We start from the raw sequence: 24354 nt of genomic DNA on the forward strand, positions 1-24354 counted from the left end.
TATGAAAAAACATTAATCAAGATGAAAATATTATTGCATCATATACCTCCCCCTTTCCAGTTTTACACATTTGTTGATCTGCAAAGCTCACTTTCACGTGAACAGGACTAAAAGCATGTGCTGTAATGTAACTTTTGCAGCATGGGATGCGCATCATTCATTGATGTGCATTCGAATCATTCAAGTTTTTAAAAGTGCCAAAGAGATCGCATGCTGTTGTGTGTGTGCGCTCAGCCTCGAACACGAGCAGAGCACACATATCTAAAGTCTTCTCAATGTGAGCAATGTAATGGTTAAATAGGTGTCAAAATGCGGTGTTTAGTGATTATTCATATTAACCCTCATTTGTTTAATAAACAAATGAGTTGAGAATCAAAAAACATGTGAAAGAAAAACTATAATTAGAACCGTACTGCTCTTAAAGTGACTGTGCAATATTCCTGCTACTAACTGTTTTAATCATTAATCAAACAACAAAAGGACTAAATCACTCACTGCTCTTGACTGAAGGACTGCTGTAGCTATTATAAAGTTTCTTACAGTGAGGATGCTTAAAGCACAGATGGTTCATGTTTTTATTCTATTGTATTTATTTCCCTTTCCTTTTTCACAGGGAGAAAAATAACTGAATATATACAGATGAAGTCACAATTATTAGTCCTCTTGAATTATTTGCGACCCCCCTCCCCCTATTTTCTGTTTAATGGAGAGAGAAAAAAAAAATAAAAAAATCAACCGATTCCTAAACATGATAGTTTTAATAAGTCAGTTCTAATAACTGATTTCTTTTATATTTGCTATGATGACAGCACATAATATTTGACTAGATATTTTTCAGTGCGATTCAAAGGCTTAATTAGGGTAATTAGGCAAGTCATTGTATAACAGTAGTTTCTTCTGCAGACAATCATATTGCTAATAATATTGACCTTAAAATAGGTTTCAAAATATTGAAACCTGCTTTTTTTCTAGCCAAAATAAAATGAATGACTTTCTCTAGGACAAAAAAATATTATCAGACATACTGTGAAAATTTTATTGCCCTGTTAAACATCATTTGGGAAATATTTATAAAAAAAATAAAAAATTCACAGAAGGGCGAATAATTTTGACTTCAACTGATAATCGTTTTGAATAATCGTGATTAAAATTATGACCAAAATAATCGTGATTAGGATTTTTACCATAATCGAGCAGCCCTAGTGTCCATGCATGTAACTTCTAAAACTAATGTATGGATTTGTTTAAATAAAAGCTTAAAGTGAAGATTATGGCATTCGGTGTAATCATTTTTATATAAAAATGTATATTGTGTGAAGTACATTTAACTCTAAAGAAGTGTTGATCTCTAATACTGATAAGGAGCTCATATTTTATTAAGTTTTACAAGTACTCTCAGTAGATTTATTATTTGAACTAAAAAAATAAATTAAAAAAAGTTACATTTTAACTCCAAAAAATGTGTTAATTTAAGTTACTTTACCTCTTTACTGGAGTTAATTTGATGGTCACGCATGTACACTCAGATTGAGTTGATTTTAACTCCTAGGGTGTTTCGTCAAGACCAAAAATTTGTTGTGTGCATTTTCCTGTTGGTTAAATTTTAGAATGTCACTCAAAGTGACTATTCATTCATTCATTCATTCATTCATTTTCCACTGGCTTAGTCACTTTATTCATTAACAGTCGCCACATAGGAATAAGCCACTAACTTATCCAGCATATGTTTTACACAGCGGATGCTCTTCCAGCTGCTACCCAGTAATGGGAAACACCCATACAATCTCACACTCACACCCACACATACATTACAGGCAATTTAGTTTCTTCAATTCGCCTGTACCGCATGTCTTTTGGACTGTGGGGAAAACCAGAGCATCTGAAGGAAATCCACGACAACACAGGAAGAACATGCAAACTCCACACAGAAATGGCAACTGGCCCAGCCGGGACTCGAACCAGCGACCTTCTTGCTGTGAGACGACAGTACTAACCACTGACCCACAGCGTCATCAAAAATGACTTTATATTATTTGCTAAAATAATAAATAATTAAAAAGCATTTTCAGTTTTGTTTTTCAGCCAAGTGCATCCAGAATTTTGGCTTTGGCCCAGAATGTTTATTTCGGTGGATTTCTAATTCCAACCAATCACAGAGCAAAGTAGGCTTTAGAAAAGCAGCGTTTAGTAACACTGGATGTTTAAATAAACCATTTCAGACAATGAAGAGCTGAGCTGAGAACAGCTGAACTGTATATTTTGAGAAAGTTAAAGTGTTTTTGACCCTGAATGAATGTAAACTTATACCGTCGGAGACTCCGAAACCAAATTAGGGACCTTGAAAATAGCAAAATAGGGATTTTATAAGATTAAAGATTGCACTTCACGCCAAAATTAATTCAGAGAGACCCACAAAATAAGTTTCATTCATCCTCATGAACTACAACTTCTCTTGACGAAGCAAGCGTGCATGTTTATCAGCTGATAACACTCCGATAAACTGAAACGAGGCCATGCCATTGACCTTCACCTTGGATGCATCAAAAAATGCTTTGAACATTTTGCCTGTTCATAAACAATGACTTCAAAGTTAAGTTTAAGCATTTGTATAATCAAGTGAGCGCGCACGAAATGCTAAAATATGAATGCAATAAGTCACTTAAAGCATCTGCCAAATGAATAAAAGTGTACAGTGCAGGACATTAGGATCACTGATAGTACATCTGGCTTTCCTAATGTTTGCATATTACAGGTCCAAACTGTAAAATGTTCCAAACATCTGTAAATGACTGATAAGCCCAGATATGATTATATAGAACTCAACTGACCTTTTATTATGCCGGAGTTTACTTAGCAGATTCTTGTATGGGTGGGAAAAATATTCCTGGCCCAACGTTTGATTTAGCAAGCGTTCCATAAATGCAAATTGTTCAATAGTCATAACGCATTGGTGACACTGTATATCCTGGAAATGCCAATAATACATCTGATGCACTGTTCTGATTAACTGAACACACTGTGGCTAAACATTTACATAACTAGCGGTACATGCTATGCACAGGGAAAGCGCTTATGGCTTCAATTTTTCAATGTAAATTATAGCCTAATTAAATGTGCAGATTTTTTTAACCAAATTATTGAATATTTTTTCTCTATTTCTACATTCACTCAAACAGATTTTTTACTATAGTTATAAAAATGGCTGACAAAAACATTTAAGACTTGACAATGTTTTCTATTATATAATACTTTATAGAAAAATTATGTCAAGTTTTTAATTAGTTAAATTTTTTTTAACAGGTCTCACTGGAAGAAGAGACAGTACAGTCTCAATGTGATCTCCTGGCTAAATAAAGGAAATAATAATAATTGTTTTTGTTGTATCCGCTTGTTAAGTGTGACGTCACGCGAAGCGGCTTCCGGGTCCAAGTGCTCTATTCAACTGAATGGGGAGACGAAAATCACGATGGCAGTATATATGTCCATGCCTAATATCTGATGGCCAGAAAGTGATTAGTTTTTTATAAATTGTTAGAATTTTGGTACTTGTTATGCAGCAAGCCCAGAGATTGTTGTGTACACTTTGACTTTATGTAAAATTAACTTTACTGTGTGATATGAATAAAACATGATCATAAACGAATGATTTCTCCACTCAAATGAATGGCAGCTTGGACCCGGAAACAGTATACATACGTCACAAACACGTCACCACTTAACAAGCGGATAGGTGTCCTGTATTTTTCGGAGAGCTGTGATGAACAGAAATGTTGTTCAGTGTGTGTAAGTTTATATAGCAAAGAATATTGTGTTAAATCCATTTTTAAAAGAAGGTAATGATTTGCACTCAATTGCTTTGTACTGTTTTTATTTTTTATTTTTCTTACATTTTACGGGTGATTAAAAGACAGACGTTTCGGCACAAAGCCTTCCTCAGTGAGATTTAAGAGATTTAAAAGAGATTTTTCCATAATAAGTTCCCTTTATTGTTACACTTTTTTTAAATAAGACAATGTTTTGACAAGATTAAAAGAATAACTCTCTTTTTGCCAATGTATTTACACTCATTCAATATTCATAATTTATAATAGTGTACGAGTTAAACTAAATATAACTAAGTCACATTAAACAAATAAATGCAAATAAAAATACCAAAAATATTACAGTATTAGTATGTTTTCTGGACCAATGGCACATGCAACGCTATTCAATAAAGCCACGTAAAATGCCATGTTATATAAACATGGTAATTATTCAGCACCATGGTATAAATCAAAGACACAAAAGCAGCAATAAAAACAGACAGTGGTTAAACATTTATACACCGTAACCAGTGGGAAATCTTCAAGCTGTCAGCTGTTCACAGTATGCACTGCAAAGAACAATTAAATCACTTTTGTTCCTTTTACAGATCATGGAGCTACTCTTTTACATCTCTTCAGTGTCACAAAATTCCCAGAAGCATGCATTAATTACAAATTTAAATAACAATGTGACCAAGTATTTCTTAATCAGCCACTATTATAGAAAATGCACAGCACTACAAAATGAAATGCTGATTACATTTGATGTAAAAAAAATAATAAATCAATCAAATGGAATATTTTAAACTATTTCAGGCTTCCAGCTTACAATAGTTACATTTAAATACATCCTGAAGCTCCTTGATCAATCAAAGTATTTGTTGTAATTGAAACCATCCACCACTACGCAATACCTAAATCACATCTTCAGTAAATAAATAAAACCTCCTCTCGGCCCCCAGCAGATGATCTTATCTGTCCAGCAGTGACCTGACCTTCTCTCAAAAACACAAGGCCACACATGAGCGCCCTCTGCTGGAGAACACCAGCACTGTCCAGGTGAAAGAAGACTACTGTAATCTACTGAAGAATGTAACAGAACTGGAATCCTGGGTGTTACAGTGAAACATTCAGATCAAAAGATAAGCCTCGCCTACTAAACAAGACAACAACAACCCCAGAGACAACAACTGGATTTAAACAAACAAACAAACAAACAAACAAACAAACAAACAAACAAACATAAGCAATTAAGAGAGCAAAAGGTGGGCAGGGAAATGCATTAGTGTTCACACACTCAAGGAAAGAGTGGGGTAAGATGTGTCACTCATTGATCTACATAATTGTGCATAATATTATTTAAAAGGGCTGTCATTAAAATATACAGGCAGTTTTCATTATTTTACATGGCAGGTTGGTAAGTTATTACATGGTAAGTTAATTTATTCAAATGTATTTCTCAAAACTTATGATGGTGATTTTGCCAATAATGTATGCAGGCCAAATTTGATTAAGAATAACAAGGTCTCGAGTATTTTAAAATAACTCAACATGTTTATTTCTGTCTTATTGGAGAAGTCATAATTAGGCCCTAATATTGATCATTTCTTCTCACTTCAAGTCAGGTTTCATTCAATTTTCTTTATTGTGGTGTATAAAATATGCTGCCAGGTATTTGGCTGTATTAATTTGACAAACATCTCAAGTAAAAACTTGTATAATCACATACTTTTACAAAATGTTGATGAATCAGAATCAAGTTATTTATATTTTTACTCATTACACTGAATGCCAATAACATTATTTTCTAACAAAACACTTTACGATATAATATAATACTAATAGTTCATGTTTTTTTAGACCCTATATAGATACTTTTCATTTCAAGTCAGGTTTTATTGTAATTTTCATAATTTAAGTAGCTTAAAATATACTGCAGTGTATTTGGATGTATTACAGCCTCAATATTATATCAAACAAACATTTGTATAATCACTTACTCTTTTGGAAAGTGTAGTAATCCTCGTAATTTAAGTAGCTAAAAATATGCTGCAGTGTTTTTGGCTTTATTATAGCCTTATTGTTATTATTATTATATCAAATAAACACGTGTAGGATCATTTATTATGTTAGAAAGTACAGAGTAAGTAGTTTTTACACTGACACCTGTTACACAAAATAACAGTATATATTATTTTACATCTTCAAGTATTTCATAACTTACAAACAATGAACAAGTTTTTTCTCATTTCCTGTCGTCTTATTTTATTGTCTTTATTCAATAAAAAATTTGCTTTAGTGTTTGGTTGAATGTAGTTTTACTACAGACATATTTCATTTGTCAACACTAAAGCTGTGACATGAAAGTGTCACATCTTACCCCAACCTACAGTACTGGAAGCTGTCATGAAGAACAGACCAACTAACGGACCTCAAGTTCTTTTTGACAGGAAAAAACTTACCATTCAACCAATTTAACCTGATATAAACTACTTCTTTCACAGAGAGAAGTTAATGAACACAACACAGAGTCCCACAATTCCCAGATAAGGTTACCGTTTCACAACTGGTTCAACTTAATCTAGTTAAACTTCTATTTTTAAAGCGTAAACACCCAGTTATGAAACGACCTTCGACGGCACGGTGAAAAAGTAAACTGGTTATTTAGAAGACACCTTTAAGCGAGTTTGTAATCATTATTATCATTATAATAGAAGAGTGAATCTTACCTTACTCCGCGGTCCGTTGGACAGCAGCTGCGTGCTCGTGCTCGCGCTCATCTCTGTCCGTCCGCGCGGTCCAAACTGCCCTCGGAGAGCCTCGGTTACATGAAATCCCGCCTATTTAGAGTTAAAACCTCGTGGAAGGCACATTTTGACAGCATTCTCTCCACCAGAACGCAACGACCGAATAGACTCTTGTGTCTAGGAACTTTTTGAGGGTTTAGGTAGGCGACGTTTCTCTGAACTTTTTCACCCACACAGGCTGAGCGGACAAGTGCGTGGTCCTAATGCCGCCGGTTCACCGGCATCACTGCTGCGCAACACGGACGATCCCAGGAAAACTAATTGGCTGTATGCACAGCTAGTGTTTTTCAGCCAGTGATAAACTTCCGGTGAAAGATTTGTGACTACCTTCAATTTTTATAAGCTTCTTTTTCCAGCATCGTTGTTGTAATGTAATTCAAATTTATTCTGTTAAAATAGACTTAAGCATCCATGTGGTTGTTAAAGCAAAAAAAGAGACGAAAGGCCATTAAAGCACTGTCAATAGCAGCAGGGTGGTGCAAAAACTCCATTAAAAATACTGGGGTAAAATTAATTTCCATATTTTAAAGACATGGTGAGGAAAAACATACTTTAATGCAGTGCTTCTTGCTTGGTCTGATACCCACTTCATATCGTATCTCAGCCAGGCAGTGATGGTCAATGTTTTTTAAAGAAATCAGATCTTAAACACAGCGATTTTGTATGGAATGACAATTTCTCAGAAGCCCTGTCTGACTGAAATTACAAGTCTGTGTGCATACTACATACAATAGTAATAATTGCTTGATTTATTAATTTCTGATTATCGTATTGAACTGTATTTCTCAATGTAAAATGCTCTTTTTTTTGCTTTTTTTACAGGCTATATAATTGCTTTAATAATAATAATAATGAATACTTACATTATGATTAATATATGGTATTTATACAGGAAAGACAATACAACATGTTAATTCTCTATTTTTATTGTTTAAAATCATCAGGTTCCGGCAACAATGTTTGTAATAATAATCAATGTCACCATTTATAATTATTATTACAAACATTGTGCCGGAACCAGATCATTAGCAATAAAAATAGAGAATTACCATGTTTTATTGTTTATCCTGTATACAGGCCATTTCATCATATTTTTAAAATAAAAATAGATACAATAAAAAAAATAATAATATGAAATATTCACAATAATTTATTGCTGTTGTAACATTGTACTAGAACAGGATTTGATTAAGTTTTGATTGAAGAGAAACAAAACAAAATCTAAAAATAAGAAAATGATTTTAAATTAAATATTTAAAAACTCTGTTTTAAAGCAAAACTACCATATTATACACCAACATAATTCAAGTAATAATCTGAATTATTATTATTATTGTATAATTAATTAGGTATTGTAATTATTAGGTATTGTAACTGTAATTATATATGGTATACGAGTCTAATGTCTGAGTTTAAAAACAAAGTTGAGGAACCAGATTAAAATCTGTTTAAAGACAGTAGGAAAACCTCTTGAGAAATGATATGACTGTTCGTATTACAAGAACCTCCCAATGCTGGCAAGGAACATCATTTCGAACCCACGTCATGTGTTAAATCATGATTAAAATCAACAAATGAAATGAAAGATGTCTTTAAATAGTTGCAAAATTCAAATCTCACCTTTAATGTTGAAAAACCATATCCATGTTTCTCAAATAAGTATAAAGTTGGAAATGTTTTAGAATTTTTTATAAACGGGCAAAGTACTTAAAATGTCACTGAATTCAAATATTTAGGCATCATGTTGGACTCAAACCTTAATTTTAAAACTCATAAAAAAAAAAAAAAACACAATGAGATTAAATCTTAGAAATTTTTACATAGAGATTCTCTGACTTATGAGGCCGCTGGTATGTATTTAAATACTGTGATTGCTCCACAATTGTACTGTATAACAAGCTGGTCTCAGGCATTTAAATCATTTTTAACACTGTTGGAATCATTATACAAGAGAGCACTTAAAATTCATGATTAAAAGCCTCGGTTGTACAATCACTGCAATATTTAAAAAAAGCAACAACGTCTCTTAAGTTTTAATAATATTATTAAATATTCCAATATTTGTTGTGTTTTTTCAAATTATTTACAATCTTTCGGCTCCATCGTTAAAAAAAAAAAAAAAAAAAAAGAAATTCCAATCCTGCAACAACCTGGCACAATGCATCTTTCCTGCTTGAGGTTAATGTAATTTTTGTGCATGTCCCCGTTAAATAAATTCAGTCATTCATGAATATTTACCATTAAATCTAACCGTCGATTTAGAGTCCCAAGTTTTGGAAAATTGGAAAAGTCATTAGTACATCAGGCTGTCTTGAAGCTGAATAACGCCTGTGTAAAATGATTTTTTTGTATAGTTGAAGTCAGAATTATTAGCCCCCCTTTCAATAGTTTTTTCTTTTTTAAATTTTCCAAAATGATGTTTAACAGAGCATGGAAATATTGCTGATACATACTTATAATAATTTTTTCAGGAGAAAGTCTTATTTCTTTTATTTCAGCTAGAATAAAAGCAGTTTTTATTTTTTTAAACATCATTTTAAGGTCAAAATTATTAGCCCCTTTAAGCTGTCTTTTTTTTCTGATAGTCAAACCATCTTTTTTTTTTTTTTTTTTTTGCTCTGTTAAACAGAAGTTGGGGAAAAAATAAACAGGGAACTAATAATTCAAGGGGAGTAATAATTCTGACTTTAACTGTATGTCCTTGTCTTTTTGTAAGACGTACTTACCATGCTGTTATGCAAGAAAAATTTCAGATGCAAGTCTGACAATAATGTATTGTATTGTGCTGTACTATTATTATTATTCTCATTGGACATTCCAATAAGTGAAAAACACTTAAATATGAGAACTGCAATAATAGAAATGATAATAAAAATGTATAAATATATTATAAATAAATGATATATCATACTTCATAACATGAAAAAAAAAGATTTATCATACAATGTTATTTCTACAATACTATTTTAACACTCATTTTGCACTGCAGTCATTAAAATGCTACTAATAAATGCTGTATAAATAGATCAAACTATTTTAAGTATTATCATGAACATTGCATTAGAATGGTATGATTGGATGAGAAACACCAGACAGTAATGAAAATAAAAAATGCAAAAGCAAGTTAACGAGATCTGATGGCATTAAATGTAAATAATGTATCAAATATGAACTCCAAATATCTTTTAGTATATTCCTTTTCTTTTAGCCAGATCCTTTAGATTTTTAAGGTGAGATGTGACCTAGAAATCTTACAAAAATAATTAAAAATAATAACTGTTTGCAGATGCAAAAGGTAAATAACAATCATGCGTAAATAGCTGGGTTGCTACAGATTCCAACCTATACAGAAACCCAACTGACCACAAAGGGGTTTGTGTGTGTAGAGTGACGCCAAGGTAACGCACATTCACAACACATGGGTTTATGTTTCCAAACATAATAACTAATTATTTGTTGCTGGCAGTTAGAAAAGCCTGAAGACTCCATAATGAAAGTTGCGCAACTTGCCCTCTCTTCAGATTAAACAGGTTTAACTGCAGTCCTCACTATAAATAATGCTGCAATATGACCCACTAAACGTGCCCTTAAAGATAATAGGAGAGGAACTTTAGCATATATTCTTACTCCGTGGACTATATTAGTGTCCACACCAACACATGACTGAGAAGTTAATAATAAATGCACTTTTATCATTCTGGAAGAAAAATTGTTCATAAAAATATCATTTCTCAGTGGCATTATAATTAAAGCTGAGGTGTGGACTAATTTTCTACACTTAAAATAATTATTAAACAGTTGCTTTGTCTTTCTTTGAGTGAATTTGTAGATGTGCCATTAATATAAATGCATACACTGGAATGCTTGTCTGTATCTTTTGTTTATTTGTTCGTTATATCAGTATTGAATTTCACTGTAAACAAAAATCACTCCGAGTGGCATTAAAATGAACTTGCGTCTATTTACAAACCTCATGGAAATAAGGTCTTCTGCTGAAATGACTCAGATAAACAGTGTAAATAAAGTCCATCTGAAGCGTCACTCCGTCTCCTGGCTCTTGACCCAGGCTTTAGGTGATTGGCTGTTTTCAGGATGGGAGGAGTCGGTGTGGCAGGCTTCAGAGAACCGTTCTCTTGCGCGCTCCCAGTTTCTCTGTGTTTTGGATTTGGTGAGCGAAGCATCCTCAACAGACATGGCGGATCCAGAAGATCCCAGACCAGACTGAGCCTTGCGCATGTGCAGCTGAATCTACAACACACACACATACACCGACATACAAGCACAAACACAAACAGACAGATAAACAGACGAGCACACACGGGGGCGCGCACACACAACAGACACAACAATCGCGCGCACACACACAAACAGATACAACACACACAGACAAACAAACAAACAAACAAATAGACAGACAGACAGACAGACAGACAAACAAACAAACAAACACACACACACACACACACACACACACACACACAGAACACATACACGACACAATATACAAACATACACAACAACACACACAAACAGACACAACACACAAAACGAAGAAAAAACAAACACACACAGACACAACACACAGAGACAAAAAACAAACAAACACACACACACAAAGACAACAAACAAACACAACATATACAGACAAACAAAAACAAAAACACACACATGCACACACACAAAGACAATAAACAAACACACACAAAGAAAACAAATACACAGATATACACAGACAACAAACAAACACACACATATACGGACACAGACAACACACAAACACACACAAAGATATACGCACACACAAAGACAGACACAAAGACATACGCACACACAAAGACATACACACACAGATATGCGCACACAAAGACAGACACACACAGATATGCGCACACACAAAGACAGACACACATAGACATACGCGCACACACAAAGACAGACACACATAGACATACGCGCACACACAAAGACAGACACACACAGACATACGCACACACACAAAGACAGACACAGGAATTTGTGCATGCACACACGCGCACACACACAAACACACACAAACAGACATGGACATTGGTGTGTACACACACACACAGACACACACACACAAAGAGAGAGAAAGAGAGAGAGAAACAGTGTAAAACAGAGTAAATGTCATGCGCTTTGCATAAATCCTGGATGTAAATATTACCGGATCCTTCATTCCAGCTCCGTCCTTGCCGAGTCCTTCTCCTCGTTTCCAGCCCATCTTCTCCAGCATCTGTCTGCCCTTATTTTCATCACCAATCTCACTATTCAGACACACAGAGAAATTACAAGAAACTTGTAGAGGCTTTATATTGTGATGCAAGGCCCCAGAGCAGTTTTATGATGGTAAATGTTTGACTGAATGGGTTACATACACATGAACAGAAGCAGGAGCATCGTCTCTCTGGAACTTTCCTTCACTCCCGACTGTCTGACGGCGGTTTTCTGCTCGGTCTTTATATTTGCTGTTCTTCAGAGGTTTCTGCTCTTCATAATCACTACTCTGAAGGACAAAGAAATCCACAAAAAACTTAATCCATGTAAAGCAGGGATAGTGAATAAGAGTGTCGAGTCGAGCCACAGCCATATTACCCTGCAGCCCATGACCGGTCACTCACTGAAGCTAAGCAGGGCTGAGCCGGGTCAGTACCTGGATGGGAGATCACATGGGAAAACTAGGCTGCTCTTGGAAGTGGTGTTAGTAGGGCCAGCAGGGGGCGCTCAACCTATGGTCTGTGTAAGTTCTAATGTCCCAGTATAGTGAAGGGGACACTATACTGTTAGAGAGTATTAAATCGAGATCCTGACTCACTGTGGCCATTAAAAAAAAAAAAAAAAAAAAAAAAAAAAAAAAAAAAAAAAAAAAAAAAAAAAAAAATCGCATGGCACTTCTCTTAAAGAGTAGGGGCGTAACCCCCCTGGCCAAATTCCCTCTGTTAGCCCTTCCCAATCATGGCCGCCCAATCATCCCCATCCACCGAATTGGTTTTATCATGGTCTCTCCACTCAACCAAAAGCTGGTGTGTGGTGAGCGCACTGGCACCGTTGTCCTGTGGCTGCCCTAGCATAATGTAAGTAGATGCTGCACACTGGTGGTGGTGTGGAGAGTGGTGTGGTGGTTTTTGGTAAAATATGTCATACTCTTTTATAAAATAAACCTAATTCAGAATAAATAACCTATTTTATTAATAAACCTAATAAATAAAATAAACCTAATAAATAAACCTAATATAAATAAACCTAATAAACCTATAATCCAGAGTTTTCTTTAAAAAAAACGTCCTGCCGTTATCAGCGCGCAACGAATCTTGGGACGTTCGAGCTTGCAAAGGAACCACCGGTTGTGTCCTTCATTACCTGGGAAACGAATAACGCATTTAGAGGCTGCATTTGAAGGAGCCTTCCAATTGTTTGAAAACGAGACAGCCTTCGTCACACAGCACCCTTCGAATGCATCCTTCGGAGGATGTAGCCTCTGAAATGAGGCACAGCTAATGTTAATAATAATAATTTTGCTTGTATAGCTATATATTGGGACAAGATTATTATCACCATTTACTTTTAAAAGTTAAAGTTGCAAGATTTTTTTTAAATAAAACTTATATAAATAATAAATAAAAGAGGTAGTTGCCGTGTAAAGATTTCTAATTTTCACTGGAATTTACAAAAATCAAAATGAACTCAAATAAATAAACAAATAAAATAAATTGTATAAATTTAAAAATAAGAGTGTCCATTCTAGAACATTACAGTGTGACAATTTAAATGCGTGATGTTTGATATGCTGATGCTGTTTCTGGTGAATAATTTAAAAAATAAATGTCAATGTTGGTGTAAATAATGTTAATATTTTTGCTTTTATGCCTATATATAGGGAGAGGGTTATTATTAGCAATTACTTTAAAGAATGTGCCTTAAATATTTAAAAAAAAACATACAAGAATAAATAATCAAATAAAATTGAACAAACTGAAGATAATAAATCTTACATAAGATATCAGTAAAGACCACTATAACTGACATTAAACTAGTTGGGAATTGCTTCTTAGCACAAATTAGCACATAATAACTCTGCACAATAATTGTGATACTTTCCCAAAGAGCATCTGGGATATATTGTTTCAGTAGGTAAATATTATACCTGTTGTAGTTTAGTAATAGTGGTTTAACTACTTCCTGACCAAAAGAGGGCAGTACTGACCGCACACACACCAACAAACAAATAGCTTTCATCACAAAAAAGAGCTAGTATAGACCCCGAAACTTACTTTAAGACCATATTTAACCTTCATCATCTTCAGTTCTTTCTGCCGCTGAGCCTCCTTGTCCTCTTTGCTGAGAACAGCCCCTGAAACACACAAACATAAACTGTAAAAGAATGTTGCAAATGATTCATAGTAGCAGACATGAGATGTGTATTATAAAAACGCTGTAAAAATGCTAGGTTTTACACAACTGATTTGTGTTGAGACAAGAAGTTACAAATTTAAGTGCATTAAACATAAAATTCCAAAACTTCAAGAATTGTGTTCAGCTCATTTTAAATAAGCAGTTTGAACATAATTTTTCTTACAGTGAAGATGCTTATAGCACAGTTTGTTTCATATTTTTATTCTATTGTATTTATTTCTCTTTCCTTTGCAGGGTGGAAAATAACTGTATGTATACACTTGAAGTCAGAATTATTAGCCCTCCTGAATATTAGCTGAATATTAACTTTTCCTGCCCAATTTCTGTTTCGTGGAAAGAAGTTATTACTTAGTTATAACTTATTTCTGAACATTATAGTTTTGATATTTCATTTCTAATTACTGATTTCTTTTATCTTTGCTATGATGACAGCACATATTTTACTAGATTTTTTTCAAAATACAAGCATTCAGATTAAAGTGCAGTTCAAAGGCTTAATTAGAGTAATTAGGCAAGTCATTGTATAACAGTAGTTTCATCTGCAGACAATCAAAAATATTTATTGCTTAAGGGGGCTAATATTGACCTTAAAAAAGGTTTCAAAATATTTAAACCTGCTTTTATTCTAGCTAAAATAAAACAAATAAAAATATTAGAGGAAATACTGTTAAAATTCCTTGTTCTGTTAAAATTCCTTGTTCTGTTAAACATAATTTGGGAAATATTTATAAAAAAAAAAAATTCTCAGGAGTGCTAATAATTTTGACTTTAACCGATAATCGTTTTGAATAATCGTGATTACAATTATGACCAAAATAATTGTGATTATGATTTTTCCCAAAATCGAGCAGCCCTACTATTATATATGTATTTAGGTACAAAAAAAATAAATCAAAAATCAAAACACATGCTTAAAATTCCAATATAATAGTAAAAATAATTCAAATAAAAACTTTAAATAATTATTTAAATTTTGCTCACTTGCGCAATGTGCTTGTCCAACTTCTCGTAAAGGCAAAATCAAAACAGAAATGGCAGAGAAACGTAAATGCAGTGATTCTTCAGAGGCGAAGAAAAAGATTAGACAGTATGACAAAGCCTACCTAAATTTTGATTTTATTGAAGGCCAAGACAAGTTAAAACTGATTAATTTATATTTTCTATACATATTATATATTAATATTACACAAACACACACATACTATATATATATATATATATATATATATATATATATATACACACTCACACAGTAAATATGTGTGTGCGTGCGTGTGTATTTATATGGTGGGGGGGCTCCAATGTTTGTATATGTTCATGGGGGGGCCCCAAAGAAAAAGGTTGGGAACCACTGCATTAACTAATGTTAACAAGCATGGACTTGAATGTTAATAATGCATTAGTAAATGTTCAATTATGATTAATAAATGCTGTACATGTGTCGTTCATGATTAGTTCATGTTAGTAAATGCATTAACGAATGAACCTTATTGTAAAGTGTTACCAATAGATTTAATAGTCAAAAACAAAAATATTTTAACACAATATCTGATCTCTTTATAACTTTGTAAACAAAAGTTATGACAAACAAATCTAAGCACAAGAAAAGAAACCAAAAAGCCACTCAGGCGACATCCTTACATCCTTTTTATTAACAATCTACTTACAATCTGCCAGCCACCGCACTCATTTTGAAGTGTTGTTATTCTGAACATAATTATTATAATGCTTATTAATAATAATTATAATGCTTATTGGCACTGCTTCCAAGACGTGCGCCCAGCACCCACGTTTTAATAAAACTATAGCACTTCATACTGTTTTTTTTATTTCATTAATATTGACAATGATGTTCAGTCAATAAATACAGATACTGATTTTATCTCTCAGCCCTATTTGAACAAACAGCAAACTTAATTTTTTTGAGTGAAACATGGCTTTTTTTTATCAGCAAAGAGCTCATTAACTAGAACTCCAATGAGCTGATAATTCACAAATCATGCAAAACTGTGTCTTTAATGCTTATTATAAATCAGCCTGTTTCCTGGTAGTGACTTCAAAACATATTAATCTAGCTCCAAGTGTTTCTTTGCTACGTCAGCAGTCATGTTCAATACACCCTTAATACCAATTTCAGTCGGAAATGTATAGATTACATATCCTCTTGTTTTGACTATTTCTACCTGCGCTGCAATAGATGAGAATGTGAAAACGCACGCAGCAACACTCGCACGCAAGAAAACACAGCTTCTGAGTTTTACCAGCAAATTAACATTTTTTCATTTAGCGGACATTTTTATCCAAAGCAACTTACAAGATAAAACTACTGTGCGTTCACAGCGAAAGCAGTAAGAGCGTCTAAGGTCGTTTTGGCCGCCCTGGTGACAACGATGTCTGCGTTCAAATCCAGCGACGAGAGCATCAAAATTCGCTATATTAACCTCGTATTTAAAGGGGCCGTTGCAGCATATCAGTTACATTCCTGCAGAAAACATGCTTTCTAGTGTGAAAATGTTCTGCACTTCTTATCAAATTCATTTAACAATGGATAATTAAGTGGAGCAAAGCCACACTGCATGCAACTTGATCTTCCAGTGTGTCCATATGTCTGAAATATCCTGAAGCAGCAATACCGTTTTGTACTGTCGCATGAGATTCCCGCTTTTTTAAAGATAAATATATATAACATTAATGCACTTCAGTAACTTGCCAGTAACCTATTTAATGCATGTTCCTGTAAGAAAACATTATAAATCATTTAAAATCTGGCGACCGCAATAATCAAATCCTTGTGAACAACTGTGGTGGAAACTAAAGTTCACAGGTCTGTATTCTCTGGACTCCTCTCAAGCGGTGGACTTCTGATTGCTGGCCGCCAAACCACGTCATAGCTCATTACTATAAAGTTGACTTGATTGTAACTCTCCTCGACGCCCACGCAGGCGAATACGCACTGCACAGCTACCTGCCGCTGGCGCTTTTTGAAAATGAATGACTTCCATCTACTTTGACGCTCTCGCCGCTTTCGGTGTGAACGTACGTTTAAAAGAGGCACTTCAAATCATCAGACATAAATGTAATGACAAATCTAAGTCAGTTTTGATTTCTCCGAGTATATTATCTTTTTTAAATATTTGCCAAATTATGTTTAACAGAGCAAGAAATTTTTCACAGTATTTCCTATAGCATTTTTTCTCCTGAAGAAAGTCTTATTTGTTTTATTTTGGCTAAAATAAAAGCAGTTAAATTTTTTTAACACCATTTTACAGTGAATATTAGTAGCCCCCTTAAGCAATATTTGTCTTCGATTGTCTACAGAACAAACCACCGGTATACAACAGGCATGTGATCAGCCGAGAACAAAAAAAAGAGACCCTGACACCCCTTTAAAAAAAAAAGTAAAAACTAAAATTATATATATATATACACACATAAAAATAAAAATATGAAATAAATTAAATAAAAAAGCGAAATATTCGTGACATTTTTCACTGGAGGAAACAGCTGTGCTGGTGAGGTTAACGCCCAGAAAACCCAACAGCTCCTCCGTGACATTGGGATTCAGGTGATAGAAGGTTATCTTTATCAAAGAACTGCAAATAAGCAGATATTATAACAATTTATTGATACACACACCCAGTTCTCTTGCTGTCCACAGCTGTGGTTTGCCGATCAATGAAAAGCAAAAGACGAGGAGGAGCTGAATTCTGCCGCCATTTTCATATCAAATTTAAAGAGGACTGAGGCGACAATTTAGTTTACAGTTAGAGCTAATCACAAAAGACCCCCATAAAATAGGCCTAGGAACGCCCATGACTTTCCCTGTAATTTAGTTGACACTTTATTCCAACGTGATAAGCTACTAGTCAGTCAACAATTTAAACTGTAAAAATATTAAGTCCAGTTGAATTGAGCATCCTAATATACTTTAACATTCCACTGTCACGGTTTATTCTTTATTTAGTCTTCCTTTTATATTATTATTATTATTATTGTTCTCCGTGATTTTGTGTTGAGGCTGGCTCCGCCATGCACCTGCCGCTAATTTGGCTGGTCGCCTTTATAAACCGAAGCTGAGTGTGTGTCGGGTGTGGCTCTTGTTTTCCAGCGCGTCTGACTGATCTTCGCGATCTTGTCTCTCTTTGGAGAGTATGACCCGTACTTGCTGAGAATCTCTCCGTATCTTGCCCTGATGAAGGTCCGAAAATTCTGTGCGCGTCTTGCGCAGCCGCTGCTGGGGAGCCATGCTGGTGTTGTGCCGTTTCTTTGTTCTATGTTTTTTATCAATATTTTCTTTATGATTTATGTTTTGTTTGTTTGTTGAAGTAATTGCTTTGACTAATATATTGTTTAATTAATGATTTATATTTCTGTTGCCACCTTAATTAAATAGGACACGTATATTCTGGTCTCTAAATAAATAGAGAATTTTATTTCTGGTTTCTGTGTCCTTTTATGCTGCTAACCCCTTCCCTAGACGAGCCTTAAAAACTGGGGTTCGTAACACCATCCTGAAAAAATTAAAAGCGATTTCATAATTTTGCATATAGTCAACGACTTTTCACATTTTAGGATTACACAATATCATTGTTATATTCACAGTATCCAAGGTAGGTTTACAATAACATCCCTGAAAGATGTCCGGAATGAAGCAGGTCGTCTGCTTCGATGACGGTAGAGACACCCACGCTCAAAAAAAACTTCATAATTCATATTAATACGGAATAATCACATCCCTGATACAATGATTTGCTTAATTACCAAAATTATTCTACTTAACTATTCTAGCTGAATACTAGAATCTTGAAAAATATCTAGTATCAACTGTCATGATACTGTCATCATGGCAAAAAAAACATTTATTAAAAATGAGTTATTAAAACTATTATGTTTAAAAATGTGTTGAAATCTTCTTAGTTAAACAGAGATTGGGGGGAAATATATACAAGGGGTCCAACAATTCAGCAGGGCTAATAATTCTGACTTTAACTGTATGTATGTAAGGAATTGACTTTCAAGGCAGCCCCTAATACAATGAGACTTGTTTATGCCCCAACTCTAATAATGGAAAACAAGTAAATGTATTCACATGACCATATGCAGTGTTGGCTTATTAAGCATAATCAGGTTAAGTTAATGCAGTCATGTTGTGCATACCAGAGCTTTCGTCTTTCTTATGGCGGCTCAAGTGTGCTATGATCTGTCCTGGTTCACAGCCGTCACAAGTGGCCGTGCCTGCGTGGATGTGGAAGGACAAAACCGTTTCTCCCATCTTTAATTCATCCCCGTGGGTCAGAGGACAAGGGTCACAGCGAACTTTGGGCTGCAGACAGAATGCAGAAATGTGTTTCATATACAGTTGAAGTCAACATTTCTAGCTTATGTGAATTTCTTTTTCAAATATTTCCCAAATTATGTTTAAAAGAGCAAGGAGGAAATTTTCACAGTATTTTCTATAATATTGTTTCTTCTGGAGAAAGTCTTATTTGCTTTATTTCGGCTAGAATAAAAGCAGTTTTTAATTTTTTTTAAACTGTTTTAAGGTCAATGTTATTAGCCCCTTAAGCAATTAGCCCCTTTTCATTTGTCTATAGAACAAACCATCAGTATACAATGACTTACCCAATTAACCTAGTTAAGCCTTTAAACGTCACTTTAAGCTGAATACTAGTGTCCTGAGAAATATCTAGTCAAATATTATTTACTGTCATCACAGCAAAGATAAAATAAATCAGTTATTAGAAATCAGATTTTTAAATTATGTTTAGAAATGTGTTGATAAAATCTTTCTGTTAATCAGAAATTGTGGAAAAAATACACAGGGGGGCTAAAAATTCAGGAGGGCTAATAATTCTGACTTATGAACTGTATGCCATCTTGATCAGGTGTATGAAAGGTGTCTGTGTTACCTGTAGAATTCTGTTGCCGTTGAGGACGGTCCCGTTTTGACTGCCCTGGTCTATCAGCATATAACACTGCTGATCCTGGTCGAAATAAACTTCTGCATGGGACTAAACACAGAAACAAAACATCATCAAAGACTTTGTTCAATTCAATTCAAGTTTATTTGTATAGCGCTTTTCACAAACTATTGTTTTAAAGCAGCTTTATAAAAGGTGCACATTATTGCATTACAATCAAACAGTTAAGTTATACATTACGTTGTGTTATCAGAAACAAACATTCATATTTTATGAGAACACATTGCTCTGGGTTCCCACTGCAAGTCAAATATTAAATTCCCTTGACCTATAATGAATAGAAAAACAGGTCTATTGTGTTGAGCAGACCCTTCAGGATTTTGTGAATTCGGCGAATGCTACATTATCACCAAAAGTGGCACAAAATTTAGAGGAGCTTGATTTTTTTTATTGATGCAGATTTTCCACAAATTTGATCCACATTGTGAAAAAAACTTCTTCTGCATTTTGTAATTCTATTTCCCCCTCATTTATTTTTGCTTTTAAATTTTTATGGGACTTTATGGGACTTTGATCAACTTTTGGAGAAAAAAAAAAACTATTGCTGTCTCATTTTATTTTCAAAGCAAAACATAAAAGCAGTAAATAATAACAAACGATTACATTTTAGGCAGAAAATTTTTAGATTTTTTTGTTGGCAAATTCAGGATGAACTTGGTTGAGCAGTGAGCAGACATTAAACATCTACAAACAGCAATTTAAAAGCCTGGTGACTGCATTTGATTGGGAAAAAGAAATAAAATGGTGGTGAAAAAAAGCCTAACCATAACAACAGGCAAAACATGTGAAACAAAATGATGAAAAAACACGATATGAACAAAATACATTTTAATTAATGGGTAAAAGTAACATTTTAAAATGGCAAACAAAAATTTCTTGATATTCCATGACTTGGACAACAATATATAAAATGCCCTGACTCTCAATGTCTGGTATATACCTTTTAAAACTCAAGATTTTCCAGAAAATTCCATGAATGTGGGACATCTAAAAGCTAAAACTTCCAGTTTTATCAAGAGAAAGTGAATACACATGACCTTATAGATCACAATATGACATTCCTCCTGAAAACCAATTACGATTGGTACAGGGATTTAAAGATAGGTGCAGAATGATATTAGAAAACAAAATGACATGGCAATATTTAGTTTTTCTGCAATATGCGCAAGACTTCACTGGACTTTAATAGATGGCATGGCTTCTTTCATATATGCTAAAATCTGCATCTAAAAATGTGTGAACAAATTACCTACAGCAACTCAAGAGGTGTGACCCAACAAAAAGAACCATGCAGGGGGTCATGTCTTGTTATAAAGTAGTGTCTCACGGATAGTACTTCAGGTTAAGTTACTTAAAGACCAATGGGTTAACATTGATGCCAAGGAACTGCACAATTCAGTGTCTTCAATTAAGTCTTCTTCTCGTAACAACTTTGGTCAGCTTACTTATTGTACATATTGGAGTTATCTAATACATCAGCTAGCCACCCAAGAATGGTTAAGTCAAATACAGCAAAATTTAACAACTTGAATGGCTCTTAGGGCTGGCCGATTTTTCCGATTTTTCCGATTAATTCGAATTTACGTTTTCAGACTATTTAATTTTGAATCAAATCGAGAAATCGTGATTTTAAAAAAATATATATATATTTGATACATTATAATGGCACCAATGTGCTTTGGTTTACTTTGTATGAAGCAGCACACCAGAAGCGCCTCTCCGCGATGCGACGCGCAGCACCACGATTTAGGACGCAAGTCATATTTCAGCCGCGCCACAGAGCGCCATCTGATAAGTTTCATGTAAATATCATGCGAATGTGTGCGTTTGGTGTGTGATAGTTTAAACTGTCATTTGCGAGCCGTGTTGCGGCGCTTCTGGTGTGCGACCTGCTTGGCTGCCTGTTAAAGCGTGAAGTCATGTAGGATTTTACTTCCCTCATCAAGTCCATAAACTCGATCTCAACATGTATGAAGGACGTAAAAGCCTTCCATGTGAAATACCGCGCCGATCTTTTGGTTTGAACACGAGCAGAGGTGAGGGCCTGTAGCAGTGAAAATGAAAGTACCCGCCCCCATGACGTCATTTAGCGGACCTGGTTGAAAACCAGACAGATCAGGCAGCATAATACAGAGAGTGGAGCAAATCGCATCAAATGATCGGTATTTAAAAGGGGGAAAAAGAAAAATAGATTAAATATATTAATTTATATTAGACATACATCTGGTACTTGTATTTGCTCCTGCTATACGTCCACAACTTCACACATTGGGTTAAATTAGGCTTTACAGTTTCCATGTTCAGTCCTTTGGTTCCACTGTATCTTTTTAAGAAAAGGCAGCAACAATACAATCTGTCATTCAATCAGAAGAAGACAAAGCCAAAGCCGAGCTGACAGCCAATCTTTCCTAGGCTCAGCAAAACTTGCAAAAAATACTTCTGTATTCCTGCAACTGCAATATTTACACAAATATTTCTTATTCAAATCTTCAGCAACACTATTTAACTTGTGAATTTGTTTTACATTTATTTACACCTTGACTGAGTTTTGTATGACATGGCCATTAAAAATACAATGTTCCTTAACCAGATGGTTTAAGTTAATTTTAATGAGAATGTTACTTCAGTCATGTTGTTGTAATGTTTTGAGAAGACTAGTAACACAATAATAAAAAATAAAACAATCAAAATCAAAATCGTGAATTGGTCTTTATAAACTTTATAAACAACCTAGATTTTTTTTTTTTTGCCAAATCGCCCAGCCCTAATGGCTCTATATGGGATAAAAAATATGAGAGTGAATCTGCATAGAATTAAGGGCTGAACAATATAGCATTTGAGCACTGATATCGCAATGTACCGCAATAGTCATATAGAAATGGAGTGATTTTAGGAAAGTGTCTGATGCAAATGTACCAAAACTAGTGTGTGTCTGTAAAATGTCAGAGATAAGAAAGTGTCTGTTATACAGGTGGCTTGTCAAGCCCACTCACCTGTATGAGGCACACTAAGAATTGAAAATGATTTAAGGTTGTGGTGTGGTTGGGTGCCACAGAAGACTCCCTACTATCTTGCCTACTGACTATGTAATTGTTATGGGACATGTTATGAGAAAGTGTCTCAAAACAAGGCAGTCATGCTTCACTGTGCTGTACCAAAACATACAGATTACCATCTAACTTCTAGTTACATGCTTTTCATTGATTTGAGATGCATCTGATCTGAATGCATTCCAGTGGCAAGTTGTTTTACCTTACTGACTCCCATCTCTGGAATTCTAATGGCATGATTCATGTCTTTCTCTCTGTGAATAGATAAACACAAACACGTGAATCAGTCGTTCAAAACAAGGGATAAGACGACGAATACGTAAAACCAAACTGACCTGCCGATAGTTGCGACTGTATCAGCTGTTAGGATGAAGAGCGTTCCGGTTTGCAGAACAGGAGAGCGAACAACAGTTACTCGAACACACGGAGGCCAGGCTTCTGAAATAACAAGTTATTTAAAAAAATAATGATTTAATAGGTCGCATTTGACCTAATACACAAAACACAATCAACCCTAATACAGGTAAAAAAAAAAAAAAAAAAAAAGTTGAGATGTTTTTGTAAAATGCAATAAAATTAAGATTTAGGATTTGTTAATTCTCCTTAGCCTTCATTTTAATACAAAGAAAAAAATTCTGTAAATTAAGAGTTACACGATACTGAAAATATGGAATAAGCAATACTGCCATCAATTATTGAAATGATATAACATTTGCTGGAGAAATGCTAAATTTATTAGTCCTTAAATGAAATAATTTATGTAACAATACCAAAGTAAACACTTAATGGACATTTTTCTGATCTAGGTAAACCTAAATCAGGGTAAAAAGCTGTAAGATGCAAATATTCATACTTAAAATACTATACACTACCAGTCAAAAGTTTGGGGTCCGTTTTTTTCATGTTTTTTATAAAGAAAATATTTTGTTCATCAAGGCGGCAATTAATACATGTAAATAATTGTAAATTGTTCAATATTTATTACAATTTTAAATAACTGCTTTCTTATCGTATTTAGTTTTAATTGAGTCATTGTTGCTTTAATTACTGATATCATTAATAAGATTAATAATAATAGCAATAATAATTGTAGTAATAATAATAATAATAATTAATATTACAGTGATTTCTGAAGTATCATGAAACTAAAGACTGGAGTAATGAAGTGGAAAATTCTTCTTTAAAATCACCGGAACAAATTATTAAAATAATTGATAAACTACTTTTGAACAGTTATTTTATAGTGCAATAACATTTCACAATTTTACAGTTTGTACTGTAT

The 24354-nt window shown here is 34.1% G+C and overlaps 2 protein-coding genes across 5 annotated transcripts in view; both read right to left on the reverse strand.

Annotated features, from left to right (window-relative positions):
• Positions 1–6838, reverse strand: part of pde8b (phosphodiesterase 8B) — a 97766-nt gene extending 90928 nt beyond the window's left edge. The window contains exon 1 of the mRNA XM_021469002.3: positions 6533–6838. Within this exon, the coding sequence (XP_021324677.1) occupies positions 6533–6583 (51 nt within the window). The 5' untranslated portion in view covers positions 6584–6838. The remainder of the gene's footprint in view (positions 1–6532) is intronic.
• Positions 6839–10471: 3633 nt separating this feature from the next.
• Positions 10472–24354, reverse strand: part of aggf1 (angiogenic factor with G patch and FHA domains 1) — a 42337-nt gene continuing 28454 nt past the window's right edge. For 2 of the 4 annotated variants that reach the window (XM_021468864.2, XM_021468865.2), the window contains exons 9-17: positions 23408–23510; positions 23275–23326; positions 19951–20052; positions 19199–19364; positions 15023–15043; positions 13900–13979; positions 12007–12134; positions 11796–11895; positions 10472–10858 (exon numbers count right to left, since the gene is read on the reverse strand). In XM_021468864.2, the coding sequence (XP_021324539.1) occupies positions 10649–10858; positions 11796–11895; positions 12007–12134; positions 13900–13979; positions 15023–15043; positions 19199–19364; positions 19951–20052; positions 23275–23326; positions 23408–23510 (962 nt within the window). In that variant the 3' untranslated portion in view covers positions 10472–10648. 4 annotated transcript variants of the gene reach the window in all.

Source organism: Danio rerio, chromosome 21 (assembly GCF_049306965.1).
Source record: "Danio rerio strain Tuebingen ecotype United States chromosome 21, GRCz12tu, whole genome shotgun sequence".
In the NCBI taxonomy this organism is placed as follows: Eukaryota; Metazoa; Chordata; class Actinopteri; order Cypriniformes; family Danionidae; genus Danio; species Danio rerio.